The sequence below is a fragment of the Vipera berus genome (assembly GCF_964194415.1).
Source record: "Vipera berus genome assembly, chromosome: 7".
In the NCBI taxonomy this organism is placed as follows: Eukaryota; Metazoa; Chordata; class Lepidosauria; order Squamata; family Viperidae; genus Vipera; species Vipera berus.
The window spans coordinates 54,085,742-54,105,679 of NC_138209.1; the positions used below are offsets into that span (position 1 = coordinate 54,085,742).

General features: G+C 40.3%; 1 protein-coding gene across 4 annotated transcripts in view; it reads left to right on the plus strand.

The window, feature by feature from the left end:
- Positions 1-19,938, plus strand: part of NEK1 (NIMA related kinase 1) — a 109,315-nt gene that overhangs the window by 11,301 nt on the left and 78,076 nt on the right. For all 4 annotated transcript variants that reach the window (XM_081332622.1, XM_081332623.1, XM_081332624.1 and 1 more), the window contains 4 exons: positions 9,691-9,838; positions 9,918-10,014; positions 10,325-10,422; positions 15,758-15,841. In XM_081332622.1, coding sequence (XP_081188748.1) covers positions 9,722-9,838; positions 9,918-10,014; positions 10,325-10,422; positions 15,758-15,841 — 396 coding nt within the window. In that variant the 5' untranslated portion in view covers positions 9,691-9,721. The remainder of the gene's footprint in view (positions 1-9,690; positions 9,839-9,917; positions 10,015-10,324; positions 10,423-15,757; positions 15,842-19,938) is intronic.

A 19,938-nucleotide genomic window follows, 5' to 3' on the forward strand; every position in this document is an offset into this window, starting at 1 on the left:
CATCAATGGATTGGACTATCCTGGAAATCGTGTTCCTGGAACCTGGACTATGTATTGCAATATTTTTCTTCTGCTACTGTTGTTTCCCTTGTCCCTTCTTTGGTAGAAGAAAGGACCATGGGCCCAATATTTTATGGAAGAAAAGGGAGTTGTGTTTATAACAAGACTACGTATTCTACTTGCAAAGGGGCAACAGGGTCACTTGTCATGCTCCTGTCAATACAGTGCAGCTTTACCAACAACTTTAAATCTGGACATATGGAGGAACATACAGACATTACCTTTTGGGGAAGTATAACACCAGACTTATGGACAGGTGCCAGAATCTTTTTTTTATGCATGTAAAGCTATTGACTATAATCAAGCTAAATGTACTACAGTAAATGTGGAGACAGGCCTACTCATTAAATGCCAAATATGTTTGCACATCCTACCCAGCCTGGCATAATCAAAGGATTTCTGCAACCCGGTGTGCTTCAAGATAACGAGACCAATGGATTTTTCAGCATCATTTGAACTTGCTATCAATTGAACCAGATGCAAATATGGGGCCAAGTTGATCTTCCTGAACTGGAAACCACAACTGAGATTCCCTCAGTATTAAAGACATTTTTTTATTGATCTGGCCCAACAGAATTGTTTCATTTTTAAATGTGAAGCTTGAGAGAACATCACTTCTTATTTTCATTTGACTTGGAAAGAAAAGGACTGTCCAACCAAATGGGTCCTCTATTTCGTCATTGTGGCCCTATACTGTATCATTAGACCCCAGTCCGACATTACACATAATGAATATGTCAACGAAGTCACTGACAGAATGCGAACGTTGATTCATGTCCCTGTCCAGACATGGACAGGAGCACTGGATGTAGGAGGATAGTTTTTGGGAATGTTTGATAATTGGAAAAGGATATTGTTCATTGTGGTTTTGGCATTAGGAGGGTTGTTGTGTTTATCATGCCTTATCCTATTTATTTAGAGAATGGTTAGATCCACTCTATCCGGACCAATTTTTGCTGCCACTCCTATGTATAATGATAAACCAGCTAAAGCAATGATTTTGAAATCTTTACCTTCTGACTATATTCCCGTCTTCAAGAGTCCCTAAGCCTATTCAGCTTTTATATTAAAAAGAGGAATGAAGGGATTTTATTATGCTTACGGTTGATGTTCCATGAATCAAGGAAAGCTGGACGTGGTCAAACGAGATGACAAGACTGAACATAGACATCTTAGATATCAGTGAACTAAAATGGACAGGAATGGGTGAATTTAATTCAGATGACCATCAGGTATACTACTGCAGGCAAGAATCCCTCAGAAGAAATGGTGTAGCGACTTCCGGGTGGCAAGGCTCCGCCGCCGGCAGCCATTCTGGCTGTCAGCCCTGTCGTCTCTGTGGAGCCGCCGAAAACAGCGCCGATCAGCTGTTTTGACGGCTCGGAAGCCCGCTCCTCGGGAGAAGAAGAGGGGTGAGTGCCCAGGCAGGGGTAGAGCTCTCCCGGGTCGCCAGAGTTGAAACTCTGGTGGATGAAGGATTGAGCCCCCCCCCCGAAGCCTGAGTTTGCTCCGGACCACGGGACGCCTCTGCTCCAGGGCTTTGGAGCAGAGCAGGGCGTAGCAACCATCCCTGCCAGCAAGAGTGAATTTCAGATAACTTGGATGCAGGCAGAGCGGTACAAGAGAATCAGGTGAAAGCAAGTTTATGATCTTTAACTCGGTGGACTTTGTGGAGTTCGATAAAAGTGAAAGTGTGTAACAGGCAATAGTGGGTGAAAATGGCTGTCAAATCTTTTAAAGCTTCTAGAAGCGCGGGGGCTTCTCCGGTGCAGCAATCTTCGCTACAAGCTTTAATGTTCCCCCCCTGCACCTGCACCTGTACCAACTTTTACAGTGAAAGATCTGCAGGATGTTTTGCAAGAGGCTTTGAAAAAGCAATCTCAACAACTAGCTGAACTTATGGAGGAGAAGCTTACAGAAATGAGGGCAGACATCTTACTTGCATTTCAAGGCATGGCTGTATGTATAGAGCGCCTGGACGAGAGAGTGGAAGATCTCAGCCAAAATAATATCAGATTAGATGCAAAAATGACAGAGACTGAAAATGTGGTGGATAAGATCGACGACGATTTGACCTTGGTACAGTACAGGGAGATGGAGTTCGCTGTGAGAATTAGAGGCTTAAAAGAGGATTCTAAAGAAAATTTGAAAAAAATAGTTTCAGAGGCTTTGGAAGGTGTTTTGGAGCGACCAGCAGAAGGAATTATGGAGGATATAGACAAAATATTTCGTGTTAATTCGTGGATTGCAAGACAAAGGAAATTACCCAGAGATGTGGTGGTTTACTTTACAAAGAGAGCAATTAGAAATGAGGTTATTCAAGCTTTCTACAATAATAAATTTGCAATTGCTGAACAAGAAGTTTTAATTTTAAAAGAGATCCCTCCAAGAATCTTAAGGAGAAGGAAGGAATTTGCTTTTCTGGCACAAGAATTAAGAAGATGGGATATTCAGTTTAGATGGGAGATACCAGTGGGCATGGTGGTGATGCATGCAGGCACGAGACATCGTCTTCTTACAGTGTTACAGGCACGTGATTTTTATACTAATGTTTTAAAAGCAGTCCCCATACCACTTTTGGAATCTAAAAAGAAGAATGGTGAGGGAGTGTGTCAATCACAAAGTGAGAATGTACAAGGTGCTGGATCAAATTTCAGTATCATCGGAGCAGGTTAGAGACCAGAGAATGACACGTGCTGCTGCTAGACGAATGAGACAAGAGCAAGAACAAGAACAGTAGAGAGTTATGATGGCACCTCCAAAACTTACTTACAGTGAAGCAGTGGGAGGAGTGCGACCTAAGAGAGTGCAGGTGATTTTGGAAGAAGCGCTCCAAAAGCTTCAGGTCGCGAAAGATGGCGACAAAGTTTCTAACCTGGAATGTTAATGGTTTAAATTCACCACAGAAGAGAAAGAAACTATTTCAATACTTAAAACAATTTAAGAATGATGTTATTTGTCTACAAGAAACACATATTAGAGCCACAGATCAAAAGTATTTGTTAAACTCAAGGTTGGGCACACAGTTTATTGCTTCTGCAACTGATAAGAAAAATGGAGTGGTTATTTATGTTAAGAATACTTTGACAGCGGCTTTAATTGAAGCAGATAAACAAGGAAGATACGTTATAATTGAACTGTTAATAGAAGGCAAGAAAACGCTTTTGGTTGGACTATATGCTCCTAATCAACAACAAGGAGATTTTTACAGTTTATTACACAGCAAGATTATTCAGTGGGATTATAAATCTTGTATTTTGATGGGAGACTGGAACGGGGTTTTGGATGTACAAATGGACAAGGTTTTTTTTAAAAAAAGCACCCCAAGTCATGCTAAACTGCCTAAATCTTTTTTTGAGATGAAGGATGACTTGGAATTGCGAGACATTTGGAGAGAAAGAAATTTGCAAGAAAAGGACTATACTTTTTTCTCCGACAGGCATCAATCTTTCTCCAGGATTGACTTTGTATTAATCACTAATGGCTTTTTTTCTAGGATTAAGAAGATTAAGATTTGTCCAAGAACTATGTCTGATCATAGTCCAGTATGGTTAGAGATAGAAAAAGATATTAGGGATAGACGGTCCTGGCGCTTAAATGAAAATTTGTTTAGATATCAGGAAAACGTGGAAGAGTGTAAAAAACAGATGAAGGAATTTTTTAAAATTAACATGCATAAAGGTACTTCTATTGAGATGGTTTGGATGCTAGTAAAGCTTATATGAGAGGTGTATCAATATATTTGAGCAATAAATATAGATGTAACTTGGAATTTAGGAGGAAAGAATTAGAGGATGAAATTAAGGAAAAAGGAAAGGCTTTAATTTTGAATCCATCTGATGGGAAGATTAAAGAGGTAATTACTTTATTAAGGGGTCAGTTTGATAAGTTAATGGCAGATCAAGTGGCAACTAATTTATGGTATGCTAGACATAATATTTTTTGTAATGCTAATAAACCAGGTAGATGGTTAGCTTATTTGTTAAGGAAGAAGCAAAGGGCTTCTAATATAGATAGAATAGAACATAAGGGTAAGGTAGTGTACCAGCAGAGTCTTATCAAAAAGACTTTTGTTGATTTTTATTCTAAGTTGTATGCTAGAGATAAGATTAGAGATGCAGATATAGATAATTATTTGACAAGAGCTAATATTCCTGTTCTTACGCAAGAACAAAAGGAAGGGATGAATCAATTGATAACTGATGAAGAAATTTTTTTAGCAATCAAACAACTGAAAGTGGGCAAAGCGCCGGGTACGGATGGATTGACTGCTGTGTATTATAAAAATTTACAGTTAGAGATGGTGAAGCCTTTAAGGGAACTGTTCCAGACAATTCAAAATGGGAGGAGGGGTACCTCCGTCTTGGAAGACTGCTTTTATTTCTTTGATTCCGAAGGAAGATCAGGATGTCACCCAAGCAAAAAATTATAGGCCAATATCACTTTTGAATACGGACTACAAGATATTTGCCAAAGTTTTAGCTAACAGATTGATGAGGGTAATACAACAAGTAATTCATGGTGATCAAACTGGATTTATAAGTGGTAGACAAATGAAGAACAATGTGAGACACATAGTAGATTTGTTGGAATTTTTGGAAAGAAACAATCAGATCCCTGCAGCGTTGATCTTCTTGGATGCTGAAAAAGCCTTTGATCAATTGGATTGGCAATTTCTGATGAAAGTATTAGAGAAAATGGAATTTGGGGATAAATTTTTACAACCAATTAGGGCAATATATCAAAAGCAAACAGCCTATTATTAGTTAATAATAGTCTGACTGAAGTATGTAATATTGAAAAAGGCACAAGGCAGGGGTGCCCGTTGTCACCTCTATTATTTGTCTTAACATTGGAAATATTACTGATTAAAATACGTGATTCGGATAAAATTAAGGGAATTCAAATTAGAGACCAGGATTATAGATTGAGGGCGTTCGCAGATGATCTGGTTGTTACAGTGACTCAGCCTGATTATTCAGTTGTAGAATTGATGGAGATAATAATGCAATATGGGAAAGTTTTTGGATTTAAGGTTAATATACAAAAAACTAAAATGTTGTCTAAAAACATGACAGTATTACAAAAGGCTGTTTTAGAAGAGCTAACGGGTTTTGAAATAGTTAAAAGGGTTAAATATTTGGGGATATATTTGTCACCCTCAAATGTGAAGTTATATAAAAATAATTATGAAAAGTTATGGGGAAAAGTACAAAAAGAATTAGATAGTTGGAAAAAATTACAATTATCCTTACTGGGAAGAATTGCAGCAGTGAAAATGAATGTTTTGCCAAAATTTTTATTTTTATTTCAAATGATACCTATACTTAAAAAGGATTTAAATTTGGAGGAATGGCAAAAAGGAATTAATAAATTTGTTTGGGCAGGGAAAAAGCCACGAGTTAAATTTAAGATAATGCAAGATACGCGTGAAAGAGGTGGTCTTAAAATGCCTAATTTCAAATTATATTATGAAGCTGCTGCTTTGTCAGCGATTAGTGACTGGTTTAATTTAACACAAGCGAGATTATTAAATCTTGAGGGTCATGATTTGTTATTTGGATGGCGTGCATATTTATTGTATGATAAGGTGGATAATGTGTTTAAGATACATATTTTAAGGTATGCTTTGTTGCGAGTTTGGAAAAAGTATAGACATAAGTTAAATTATAAGATACCTATTTGGGCAATACCTAAACACGCAATAGAAAATATAAATGTTGGATTTAAACATGATGTGACTACATATAAGGAAATTTTAAGGTTTGAGAGGAATGTATGGCAATTAAAGTCATATAATATTTTAAAAGAAGAAAAGATTGTACAAACCTGGTTTCAGTATGGGCAATTACAGGCTAGGTGGAAAGAGGACCAGAAAACTGGTTTTTCAATGTTTGATGAAAATTTGGTAAAGCAAATCAAGGTCAAGCACATATAAAAAGGATATATCTTGCATTGATAGAAATTGATTCAGAGACGGAACTTGTCAAAGACTGTATGATAAAATGGGCTCAGAATTTTCAAGAAGTTATCACAATGGATACTTGGGAAAAGATCTCGGTGAGAAATGTAAAATTTACACAGGCCCAAAATTTAAGAGAGAACTTTTATAAAATGTTTTATAGGTGGCACTTAGATCCTAAAAAATTAGCAAGTATGTATCCGAACTGCCAGCCCAAATGTTGGAGGTGTGGTTGTGAGGATGCAACGTATTTTCATATATGGTGGACTTGTAAAAGGGTTAAAGCTTTTTGGATTAAAATTTGGTGGAATATGCAAAAAATATTCAAGAAAAGGATAAAGTTTTGTCCGTAATTGTTTTTACTGGGCATTATCACAGATACTACCGTTGTGGACACTAAGTTGATGTTGAATTTAATTACGGAAGCGAGACTTTTAGTAGCGCAATATTGGAAGAAGGAAGAACTGCCGACTATAGAAGAATGGACTTTAAAAGTTTCCAATTTGGCGGAAATGGCAAAGATTTCAGCATATTTGAAAGACCAATCGCAACAGAGATATATTGTGGAGTGGAGAAGATGGATTGATTATATCCAGAATAAATATGGGACTAAAAAGTTTCACTTAGCATTTGAATAAGTAGTGGATTTATGTGATGTATTGTAGTTATTTTATTAAGAGTTAAAGTGCAATAGAATTTAATATTTTATTGTTTGCATATTTTAGATTATGTTTGTTTGTATTTTTATACCCTGTATTTAGCTCTGGGAAGTCGGGGAGGGGAGGGGAGAGTTGGGGAGGTTTGGGGAGAGGGGAGGGGGAGGGGAGGGGTTTTGTATTCAAAAATGTACTGTAAAACTTTTCAATAAAAAAAAAGAAATGGTGTAGCCTTCATAATCAATAAAAGAATAGGAAATGCAATACTGGGATACAATCCTCAAAATGACAGAATGATCTCAGTTCGAATCCAAGGCAAACCATTCAGTATCACAGTAGTCCACGTCTATGCCCCAACCACTAGTGCTGAAGAGGATGAAATTGACTGGTTCTATGAAGCCCTACAGCACCTTATAGAACTAACACCAAAAAATGATGTCCTTATCATCATGGGGGATTGGAATGCTAAAGTAGGAAGCCAAAAGATAACCAGAATAACAGGCAAGTTTGGCCTTGGAGTGCAAAATGAAGCAGGGCACAGGCTGATAGAATTCTGTCAAGAGAATACGATGGTCATAGTAAACACTTTTCCAAAAACCCAAGAGACGGCTCTACACATGGACATCACCAGACGGTCAACACAGAAATCAGATTTCTGCAGCCAAAGATGGAGAAGCTCTATACAGTCAGTAAAAACAAGACCGGGAGATGACTGTGGCTCAGACCATGAGCTTCTCATTGCAAAGTTTAGGCTTAACCTGAAGAAAGTAGGGAAAAGCACTAGGCCACTCAGGTATAAATTAAATCATATCCCTGTTGAATATACAGTAGAGGTGACAAATAGATTTAAGGAATTAGATCTGATAGACAGAGTGCCTGAAGAACTATGGACAAAGGTTCACAACATTGTACAACAGGTAGCAACTAAAACCATCCCAAAGAAAAAGAAATGCAAGAAAGCAAAATGGCTGTCTGAGGAAGCTTTGCAAATAGCTGAGGAAAGGAGGGAAGCGAAAGGCAAGGGAGAAAAAGAAAGATACACCCAACTGAATGCAGAATTCCAGAGAATAGCTAGAAGAGATAAGAATGCCTTCTTAAATGAACGGTGCAAAGAAATAAAAGAAAACAATAGAATAGGGAGGACCAGAGATCTTTTCAAGAAAATTGGAGAGATGAAGGGAACGTTTCATGCAAAAATGGGCAAGATAAAGGAACAAAATGGCAGGGACCTAATAGAGGCAGAAGAGATTAAGAAGAGGTAGCAAAATTACACATAAGAACTGTACAAGAACAAGCTTAACAGCCTGGGTTGTTGTGTATGAGTCATCATCTAGAAATTATTTTTCTGTACCTTTTGCTTCCTCGTACCAAGACCAGATCTCTTTGTTCTGGAAAGGTATAAAAGGTGGAAGACATCTTTGCTGGTTGTTGCCTTCATGTCTCTTACCAGCCACGAAGAGAGATGTGGCCACCCAACTCTAGTTTTATCAAAATAAAAGTTGTTTGCTTGCTGAAACCTTGGCTGAGGAGTTTCTTTTGGCTATTTTAATTTCCTGAGTAATGCTGGGGCAATTGTGAGGCTAAGTGTAAAACCTTACAGTAATATTTAAGTCTCTTAATGTTAAACGTGTTAAACCTAATTTAGGTAAATATGCATGGGGCTAATTTATATAACATTCAGATTCAGACTTAATAAACAGTTCAAACAAAGCATCTAAACTATCTTTGGTTAGTTCAACTATATGAGTGCAGAAAATTAAAAAGTTATTGCTTTGGTGATGTGCCTTATCCTATACTTGACAAAGTTTTTCAAAAAAATAGTTTGTCACTGCCTTCTTTCTAAGGTTTAGAGAGATTGATTGAACCACGGCTAAGCTTGTAAGCCGCCCTGAGTCTTTGGAGAAGGGCGGGATATAAATGGAATTAAAATAAATAAATAAAATAAATTGGCTTCCATTTTCTAGCCTGGTGTTGCACCACACCAAACTGGTTCTGATTCCTGAAGACATAGATGCTTTAAATTGAGGAGGAGCTTTGTTTATACCACCCAGAAGCTTCAACTGGTGCAGAGTGCAGCTGCACGGGTAGTGATGGGAGCACCCCGATACTCCCATATTACACCCCTCCTGCGTGAGCTGCATTGGCTACCGGTTGCCCTCCGGGTGAGATTTAAGGTGCTGGTACTTACCTTTAAAGCCCTACATGGCTTGGGCCCAGGATACTTGCAGGACCATCTGCTGCCGGGAACGAATTCCCATCGCCCAGTACGCTCACACAGAAAAGGCCTCCTCAGGCTACCGTCGGCTAGACAATGTCGGCTTGCGACCCCCAGGGGAAGAGCCTTCTCTGTGGGAGCGCCAGCCCTGTGGAACAAGCTCCCCCATGAGCTTCGGATGGCCCAAGATCTCCAGTCCTTTCGCTGCGGCCTCAAAACACTCCTTTTCCACCTGGCTGACCTGGACTGACAGGGATTTTAATTATGTTTACAATTTTAACTCTAATCTTTAATTTATTTAAATTTTAAATTTAAATTTCTCTAAAATTTCTCATTACTGTATTCCTTTTCTTGTTATGCTTATGACACTTGAAGTTTGGGTAGTTGCAGACCTTACCAAGTGGTTTATGGATGCATTCAATTTTTCTGAAACAGAAATTTTTGAGATTTATAATGCAGAATTTTCCCCCTTTTTATTGGCAATTTGCATTAAATAAAAACTCATACCTTTTAGTGCATGCTACTTTGAAAATAATGTAGATCCTTTAATTGTTACTAGTGTTTTCTATATTTTGTAAATTGTTAATAAGCCAACTATTTCTGTGTTTCCCATTCTTTGAAAAACAACTATAATACAAAGCAAACATATGAACACAAACTAAATATAGCTTAACTGAAACAAAAGTTTCAAATTATATTTAAATCTTGATAGTATTAAACTAAGTGATTCAGAGACCAGTTTATAATGTAATTTTGATCTCACAAATGCTAAAACAATAAACTGATTTTCTCCGTAGCTTATGAATAAGGATGCCTTAAAAAGCTACCATGGACAAATATATTAAGGTGCAAAAGATTGGTGAAGGATCTTTTGGAAAAGCAATTTTGGTTAAAGCAAAGGAAAATGGCAAACAATATGTTATTAAGGAAATTAACATATCCAAGGTATGTTTCTAAATTTATATTTCCTTTTCATTACTCTATTTCCAAATAAATTTTAAGAAGTAGTGCTTCTATTTTTAAGATGTCAAATAAAGAAAGAGAAGAATCAAGAAGAGAAGTTGCTGTTTTGGCAAATATGAAACATCCGAATATTGTTTTGTACAGAGAATCATTTGAAGGTTAGTCTTAATGATAAAGTGATATTTTGAATCAGGCACGTAAGTCTTAAAACACGAATTAAAGATGTTATATTGTCAGGATTTCCTTAAATAGTATTTTTACTAAGGTTTTCTAGCTGGCATTTCTTGTTTATGTTGCAATTCCATTAGAAATAATCAGTAGGATTTCTAAGTGAATGTTATTGAGTTATGATTATAAGGTAAACATATCTGTTTCATTACTTTGAAAATATATAATTATTAGAAATGAGAAATTAAGAAATTACTTTATTAATAGTGTATATAAACAAACTTTTTTCTTTTGTTACAGAAGCTGGCTGTCTTTATATAGTAATGGATTATTGTGAAGGCGGAGATCTGTTTAAAAAAATTAATGCACAAAAAGGAGTCTTTTTTTCAGAAGACCAGGTAATAGAATTTAAGATACTGTATTTATTTATTTTATAGGCTATCCATCTTCTAAATGACATAGAACAAATAATGTCATTCAGAGGAGCAGAACAACAAAATAGATCAGGCCAAATAAAACAAAGAACAACAAGAAAGGGCTCTAAAATCATCCTATTCCAAAACCTCTGGAGAACAACTTGATCTTTAGTGATTTCCTGAAGGATATAAAGGTAGAAGCCACACAAATCACTGGGGCAAGATCATTCCAGAAAGCTTGTGCTTTCTGATCCTCAAGATGACATTCTTTTATTGATGGGAGTACATCCACCCTGCTGGGAGGGTGGAACTTGGAAGGAACTTGTTAAGGAATTTGTTGTGCAGAGGTCTCCTTGTACTACCAAAGAGTTTGTTATACCTAGCTATGTTTGCTTGAATTGGTTATCTTGTCAAAAGCTGAAGAACTGCACACTCCTCCAAAGAAGCTGATACCACATGGACCCAAATGCAAACTACCTTCTAGGTGGCTTTGACAAGTCCAGAAAAATATGTGTTAAATACAAAAGGTCTTGGTATGCTTTGCTTGCTTAGAAAAGGGAAGAGATTGATTCATGAATATGCAAAACTGTTGAAAAGATATTTAATCTTCATTATTGTCACTGACCCCTTCATGGATTACTGCCTTGTTGTGGCGAAGGGGCTTGCATAATTCTATGAAGCTATGAACTATGCCGTGCAGGGCCACCCAAGATGGACAGGTCATAGCAGAGAGTTCTGACAAAACGTAATCCACTGGAGAAGGAAATGGCAACCCACTTCAGTATGTTTGCTATGAAAACCCCATGGACAGTACCAAAAGGAAGAAAAATATGACGCTGGAAGATGAGCCCCTCAGGTCGGAAGGCATCCAATATGCTACTGGGGAAGAGCAGAGGGTTAGTACTAGTAGTGTCAGAAAGAATAAAGAATGGGCCAAAGCCGAAAGGACGCTCAGCTGTGGATGTATCTGGTGGTGAAAGGAAAGTCCGATGCTATAAAGATTTTTTCTCCATAGGAACTTGGAATGTAAGATCCATGAATCAAGGAAAGCTAGACATGGTTAAACAAGAGATGACAAGACTGAACATCGACATCTTAGGAATCAGTGAACTAAAATGGACAGATGACCATCAGGTATACTACTGCGGGCAAGAATCCCTCAGAGGAAATGGAGTAGCCTTCATAGACAATAAAAGAGTAGGAAAAGAAATACTGGGATACAATGCCCAAAATGACAGAATGATCTCAGTTCGAATCCAAGCAAACCATTCAATCTCACAGTAGTCCAAGTCTATGCCCCAACCACCAGTGCTGAAGAGGATGAAATTGACTGGTTCTATGAAGCCCTACAGCACCTTATAGAACTAACTCCAAAAAATGATGTCCTTATCATTATGGGGGATTGGAATGCTAAAGTAGGAAGCCAAAGGATAACAAGAATAACAGGCAAGTTTGGCCTTGGGAGTACAAAATGAAGCAGGGCACAGGCTGATAGAATTTTGTCAAGAGAATACGATGGTCATAGCAAACACTCTTTTCCAACAACCCAAGAGACGGCTCTACACATGGACATCACCAGACAGTCAACACACAAGCTCTCTACAGTCAGTAAAAACAAGACTAGGAGCTGACTGTGGCTCAGACCATGAGCTCCTCATTGCAAAATTTAGGCTTAAACTGAAGAAAGTAGGGAAAAGCACTAGGCCACTCAGGTATGAACTAAATCATATCCCTGACGAATATAAAGTAGAGGTGACAAATAGATTTAAGGAATTAGATCTGATAGAGTGCCTGAAGAACTATGGACAGAGGTTCACAACATTGTACAAGAAGTAGCAACTAAAACCATCCCAAAGAAAAAGAAATGCAAGAAAACAAAATGGCTGTCTGATGAAGCTTTGCAAATAGCTGAGAAAAGGAGGGAAGCGAAAGGCAAGGGAGAAAAAGAAAGATACACCCAACTGAATGCAGAATTCCAGAGAATAGCTAGAAGAGATAAGAAGGCCTTCTTAAATGAACAGTGCAAAGAAATAGAAGAAAACAATAGAATAGGGAGGACCAGAGATCTTTTCAAGAAAATTGGAGAGATGAAGGGAACGTTTCATGCAAAAATGGGCAAGATAAAGGACCAAAATGGCAGGGACCTAACAGAGGCAGAAGAGATTAAGAAGAGGTGGCAAAATTACACATAACTGTACAAGAACAAGCTTAACGTCCCTGATAACCGCAATGAGGTGATCACTGACCTCAAGCCAAACATCCTAGAATGGGAAGTGAAATGGGCCTTAGAAAAACTGAGCAACAACAAAGCTAGTGGAGGTGACAGTATTCCAACTGAGCTATTCAAAATCTTAAAAGATGATGCAGTAAAAGTGCTACACTCAATTTGCCAGCAAATTTGGAAAGAATGTTCAAACTATCGTATCATTGCACTCATTTCACATGCTAGTAAAGTTATGCTTAAAATCCTACAAGCTAGACTCCAGCAGTATGTGGATTGAGAACTACCAGAAGTACAGGCAGGATTTCGAAGAGGCAGAGGAACTAGAGATCAAATTGACAACATACGCTGGATCATGGAGAAAGCTAGGGAGTTCCAGAAAAACATCTACTTCTGCTTCATTGACTATGCTAAAGCCTTTGATTGTGTGGATCACAACAAACTGGCAAGTTCTTAAAGAGATGGGAGTACCAGACCATCTTATTTGTCTCTTGAGAAACCTATATGCGGGTCAAGAAGCAGCAGTGAGAATTGGACACGGAACCACTGATTGGTTCAAAATTGGGAAAGGAGTCTGGCAAGGCTGTGTACTGTCACCCTGTCTGTTTAACTTATATGCAGAGCACATCAGGAGAAAGGCAGGGCTAGATGAATCAAAAGTTTAAGATTGCCGGGAGAAATATCCTCAACCTAAGATATGCAGATGATACCACTCTAATGGCAGAAACTAAAGAGCCTCTTGTTGCGGGTGAAGAAGGAGAGTGCAAAAGTTGGGTTGAAACTAAACATTCAGAAAACCAAGATCATGGCATCTGCCTCTCTCAATTCCTGGCAAATAGATGGGGAAGAAATGGAGGTAGTGACAGATTTTATTTTCCTGGGCTCCAAGATCACTGCAGATGGGGACTGTAGCCAAGAAATTAAAAGATGCTTGCTCCTGGGGAGGAAAGCAATGGCAAATTTAGACACCACGCTAAAAAGCAGAGACATCACCCTGCCAACAAAAGTGTGTATAGTCAAGGCTATGGTCTTCCCAGTTGCAATGTATGGCAGTGAAAGTTGGACCATAAGAAAGGCTGAGCGCCAAAGAATTGAAGCCTTTAAATTATGGTGCTAGAGAAGACTCCTGCAAGTCCCTTGGACTGCAAGGCGATCAAACCGGTCAGTCCGAGAGATCAACCCTGACTGCTCTTTAGAAGGTCAGATTCTGAAGTTGAAACAATACTTTGGCCACCTAATGAGAAGGAAGGACTCACTGGAGAAGAGCCTAATGCTGGAAAAGGTTGAGGGCAAGAGAAGAAGGGGATGACAGAGAATGAGGTGGCTGGATGGAGTCACTGAAGCAATAGGCGTGGGCCTAAATGGAGTCCAGAAGATGGTAGAGGACAGGAAGGCCTGGAGGAACGTTGTCCATAGGGTCGCAATGGGTTGGACACGACTTCGCAACTAACACCATTGTCACTGACCATATTTTTAATAACATTATTAAAAGTGAACAAAGTATGAAAAACCACAACATAGAAAAGAAAGCATAAACACTATCTAGAAAGAACAATAAAAATGGTTAATGTTTCCCTGTCACTTTTGTCCAACATTAAGGCTCAACTCCGTTTCTTGGGTGAGGGAACCCAGTGTTATCTGAAAACATTTTCCATGGTTGAGTGGCCAGCATGGCTATATGCCAAAGATGCACAGGATGCTATCACCTTCCCACCGAAGTGGTACCTATTAATCTACTTGCATTTGCATACTTTTGAACTGCTAGGTAATCCAGAGCTGGGGCAAGTAACAGGAGCTCATCCCATTTTGCGGCACTTGGGTCTCCAACCCAGACTGTCAGCTCTCAAGCTGACAAGCTCAGCATCTAACTGTTGAGTAAGACATCAGTATGAGTGCGTATGACATGTACTACTGCTGCTAAATATGGATAACAGAATATTAACAATAAGTGGTAAAAAATGACAAAATTAAAAATATTTCAGTGAAGTTGAATGAAGTAAAAGTATTTGTCTACTTGTGATAAGGCTTTGGTGATACGCAAATTGATTCTTTCAGTATGAGTAAATATGAATACAGGTAGGCCACATTTAACAACTACTTGTTGGACAACCATTTAGAGTTCTGAATGAATGGTACTTATGACTAGTTCTCAAAATAGTTCTGACTGTCTCAGTGTCCCACTGTCACATGATCATCATTTGCAACCTTCAACGCCAGCTTCTGACAAGCAAAGTCAGAGCCAGCAGGAGATCATGTGATGTCATATAGTTTGAGATTTGCTCAACAATGGCAATCAGAAGTACTGGAATTGCTGTTACTCAGCAGCACAATCATTTGATATTGCACTTTAGGACCATGTTGCTTAGCATCAGACGTTCTAGACCCAATTACTGCTGTTAACTGTAAAATAAAATAGTCTTTTTTGCCTTTGTTGTGCATCCCAATAGCTAGGAACGGAAGATACTGAGCTGCCTTTAGGACAGTTCCTGACTTCAGATTCACAGTCAAAAAGAATACACAAGGAAACAGAAATGGAGAAAAGAAGGACAATGGTTATTGATGGTGGTGACTGACTCTCAATACAGTATTTGTTTTTTAGGGAAAAATATTTTACTGGACTACCATATTTGTGGGTCTGACACTATTATAAAGCCTTCACTCTCCTGAAGCCCTGTCTATGAGCAGCGTACAATTCTAGGGGAAAAAAGGCATTCAGGGTATTTGAAGATGCCTTTGCCTGAATTTTAGTTCTGACCACTTCTTGTCTTTTCAGAAGGAAAGAAAAGGAGCTAATGAAGTGGACATTCCCATCTATGGGAGTCTCATTCTCCATTACTTTTCCTTACTCTTACCTTTGAAGAGACAAGGACTCATTATGTTATGAGCACTGGCAGCATTTTGAAATGGTAACTTTTGAGACATTTATAAAAAGGTTCCATTCCTTATACAATATTCTGAAATATATGTCAATTTTGTTTTGTAAAAAATTAAAGTAACTTTGAGAATAAAGCAGCATCTCCCGGAGATTAATGTTGTAACTTATTTTAATCTCATAATCAAAATATAATTTTCTAACATGTTTTTTTGTAACTATAGATCATGGATTGGTTCGTACAAATATGTTTAGCACTGAAGCACGTACATGATAGAAAAATTTTGCATCGAGATATAAAATCACAGGTAAGTTAAATATAACCATTTTTATGTTGAATTTTAATAGGTATGCTGAAACCTAATGCTTGCAAACATTGATGAAATAAATCATGTCTGAACAATTCTTCAGACTGGAGAGGTGGTTGTTCAAAGCAATAGTTACATTGCTGAACTATAGTATTTCAAAAATGAGCTGTACTAAATATCAAACTCATGGTTTTTCTTCCCACTTCTTTTTATATGTGTATTTATGGGATTTTAAAGTTCTAGATTTTAAATAGAGCATTGTTTCCTGTTATGCCTATTTGCATTAGCAAATTTATTTAAATAAGGTTACAAACAAACCTGTCTTAAGCTGCAGGTTTCAGCAAGTTTTCCAAGTTCATACTTTCAGTTTTGTCCTCTTCCATGAATAGAAGTGCAGGAGCCTTAAGCTACTTTTAGCTCATAATATAAAACCATTCTAGGTTAGAATACCTTTTCAAGAACAATTTGTCTCCAAAATGAAAGTCAAATGAGTGGTAAACGATGCAGCTGATGTTTAGTTAGGTTAACAACGTACAGACTATACTTAAGTATTTAAAGTATTCAAAAGAGGAGCTTTACTTTAACGCAGGGCTTTTCAACCTTTTCACCCATTGTACCACTTTTAGGATAAGGCAATGTCCGAGTACCACCAGTCGCCCAGGAAGGTGTCAAAAACTTGACACCCCCCCAAAAAGGAAAAAAATGATAAAGTACAGGTAGTCCTCAACTTACAACAATTTGCTTAGTGACTGAAGTTATGATGGCACTGAAAAAAGTGACTTTTGACCATTTTCCACACTTATGACTATTGCAGCATCCCCAGGGTCATGTGGTTTACATTCGGATGCTTGGCAACTGATTCATATTTATGATGGTCACAGTGTCCCAGGGTCGTAATCACATTTTGCAACTTTTTGACAAGCGAAGTCAATGGCCGGGGGGGGCGGCAGCTCATCAGTCAGGTTGCAGGGTGCCTATGTGGCGGGAATCCATGGGTCTCTGGTGGAGGGGGGGTTGACTGGGGTGGGTGCCCGCCTTCCTCCCTCTCTCCCATTGTCCCTTCCTACTCCTTTGTCCCTTCCTCCTTCCCTCCCTCCCTTCATTGTCCCTCCCTCCCTCCCTCAGGTTGCAGAGTGCCTATGTGTGTGTGGGGGAAATCTATGGGTTACTATTGTGAGTGGGCAGGAGGGAAACCAAACTCTTCAATAGGCATGTTACTGTTTCTCCCTACCTTCTTTCCTTCCTTCCTTTCTTCCTTCCCTCCCTCCCTAAGTCTAAGGCTTGGGGTGGGGGGGCTGGTGAGGAGAGAGTGGAGGGAATCCACCAGACTCTGCCTCCGGCTGCAGCTTCTTCTCCAATTGGTCCCGCTTTCCCTGTGCAGACCAAATGGGAGATCCGCTCCAAGTTTTTGAGCGGGGAGCCTTTGCTCGCCTGCCCACCCGGTTCCCGAGTCAGGTGCATCCTTAGGGCTAAGGCAGGGATAGGCAACCTTGGCTCTTTTATGACTCATGGACTTCAACTCCGAGAATTCCTGAGCTAGCGTAACTGATCAGGGACTGGTCCGGCTGCTGCAATTGGACAGCCCAAGCAGCAGAGAAAAGCTGGCAAGCGAAGGCAAGCATAGTCAGGCCGCTTCCCACAGCTGCGGGAGAAAACACCTCGGGGGTGGCTTGGGACAGCTTCCTTCCCCAGGAGGAGCCGGCAGGACAGGCAGTGGCCGCAGCAGGCACGGAGGACTTCAGCTTCCCGGAGCTGGGAAGAAGGAAGCTGAGCTTGTTCCAGATCCTCGTATGCTACAGTGGGGCAGCTCTGCCTGGGGCCAGCTGCTCCTCCCCATGGCTCCCAGCATGTGCCCGGAGGACACTGCCTCCCGCATGCTCGCTCAGCCTTATCTATGCCGAGACAAGGACACCGTGGGGAGAAGTGGAGGGAGAGGAGTGGAAGGGAAGGGAGGAGAGGAGGGCGCCAATGCCACACCTCCCTCACCTGCCCGCCCACTCACCTCCACAGCAGCCTCCACCATCTGGAAGCAGCACTGCATGGGAGCCTCCGCATTGCAGCCAGGCGAGAGGGCTGGGTCCCAGCCAGGCGACCGGGCAGGCGAAGGAGGACGGAGGAGCAATGCGCAGCCAGGTTCCCTGGCTTGGAGATGTCTTGGCCGATCAGGCTTTTAGATCACCCATTCCAGCCAGCCACTTTCTAGGACAGCTATGGGTTGTCAACTGAAAAACATGGGTAACAGTAGCAAGCCGTGGCGGCAGGCGCTGGGTCACATCTCCTGCTCGGCGAAGAGAAATCACCTCAGCAGGTCTTAAGTGGAGCTACCAAATCTGGGCTGCTGATATCCAGTAGGCGAGAGAAGCCCTCGTGAACAGGACAGCCACACACGGCAGAGGTGCTACTCGGGACTGGAGGGGAGGCTGGGCAGATTGCAGGCACTGGCTGTGGTGGCGCGGAATGCGCTCATGCGTGTGATCACCCTCCAGCCCCAAGCACCATCTGCCATGCACATCTGTTCCGCTCGTGTGTGTGTTTGCCCTCCACGCCAGTGCCGCCGCCAGTGCCCGCAATCTTCCCGGCCTACCTTCCGGCCCCAAACAACACCTCTGCCGTGTGTGGCTGTCTTGTTTGTGCATGCCATCGCCCTCCGCCCCAAGCAGCACCCACAATCTATCTGGTCTCCCCTCCGCCTGCTTTACACATCTCCTCCTGGGCCCCCCACACCCGTTAACCCTCCTGCCACCATCCAGATGCCCTCGCCTCCCCCAAGCGTTTTTTCACTAACCTGCTTTCAGCTGCATTCCGTTTCTCTGTTCCCTTCTCAGCCTTCCCCACGTGTTTGTGGGACTATTGGTAAAAAAGAAAAAAAAGTTCCATGAGACTTTCTAACTTCTAGTGAGATCTTGCAAGAAGTTAGAAAGTTTCTCCTATTTTTCCCCACAACAGCAAATCTGTGAGGTACTTTGGGCTGAAAGCAAGTGATTGATCCAAAGTCACCCAGCTGGACATAGTGGATTGTAGCCTAGTTCTATCATGAATTTAGTTGCTTTATTAATTTAAAATATTTAGTATTTATTTCATCTTACCTTAGATTTCTTCTACATGTGTTTACGGCATCTCTCAGAAGGACTACAACTTTTTTAAAAAATAATATGCTTGTCAGGACCCACTTCAATCCCACATCTTAAGAAAGCAGAACTCTTGGAAACAATTTCTTCCAACAGGAACTTTTATTAAGAGTAGTTGATAGCAGGCATAATAGACAAGATCTGAGATTTCCCATGCAGAGCGATAGATTAAAGTATCCCCAATCAAGACCCCACCCCATAGTCCGCCTGCATGGTATGGGATGGCCAATCCCCAGGTGTTGAGATAACATTGTCTGATCTCCAGCTCATGCAGCGATGGTCGGCAGCTTCTTCACACCTTCCCCTGAGAGCGTAGACATAAACCAGGCACTGAGGTTATATTCCTTATTTCCTCCCTTGTTCCAGCTGACAGTTTAGGGAGATAAAGTTCAGAGAGAGAGATAACGCAGGAAGCAAATTGTTACATTATAACATGTAGGGGACATAGGCAATAAACGAAGCGAAAGGTTATATTGTAGCGGAAAGAGGAAGCAAAGGCAATAACCCCGCAGATACATTCCCCTTGCCCCTTGGGAGTATGGCAGCACCCAGGGAAAGGTGAGATTTGATTTGGTCAGAAGGGATTGATAGAAATAAAATAGGAATGGGTTCTGACATCCTGCCCCCCTTAAAAATAAGAGAGATCCACCTGTAGACAAAACAAAACAGGTATAGAGGTTAGTCGGGTTTGTTGGGATATTCTATATGAAATTTCTTCAGCAGTTTGGGTGCTCTGATGTGACGTTTCTGGACCCACTCGTTCTGTGAAGAGGGAAGGTGTTTCCACGCTACTAAATATTGGGTTGCCCCAATATTGTAGCGGAAAGAGGAAGCAAAGGCAATAACCCCGTAGGCACATTCCCCCTTCGGAGTACGGCAGAACCCAGGGAAAGGTGAGATTTGATTTTTGGTCAGAGGGGATAGATAGAAAGGAAATAGGAATGGGTTCTGACAATGCTATTTGTATAT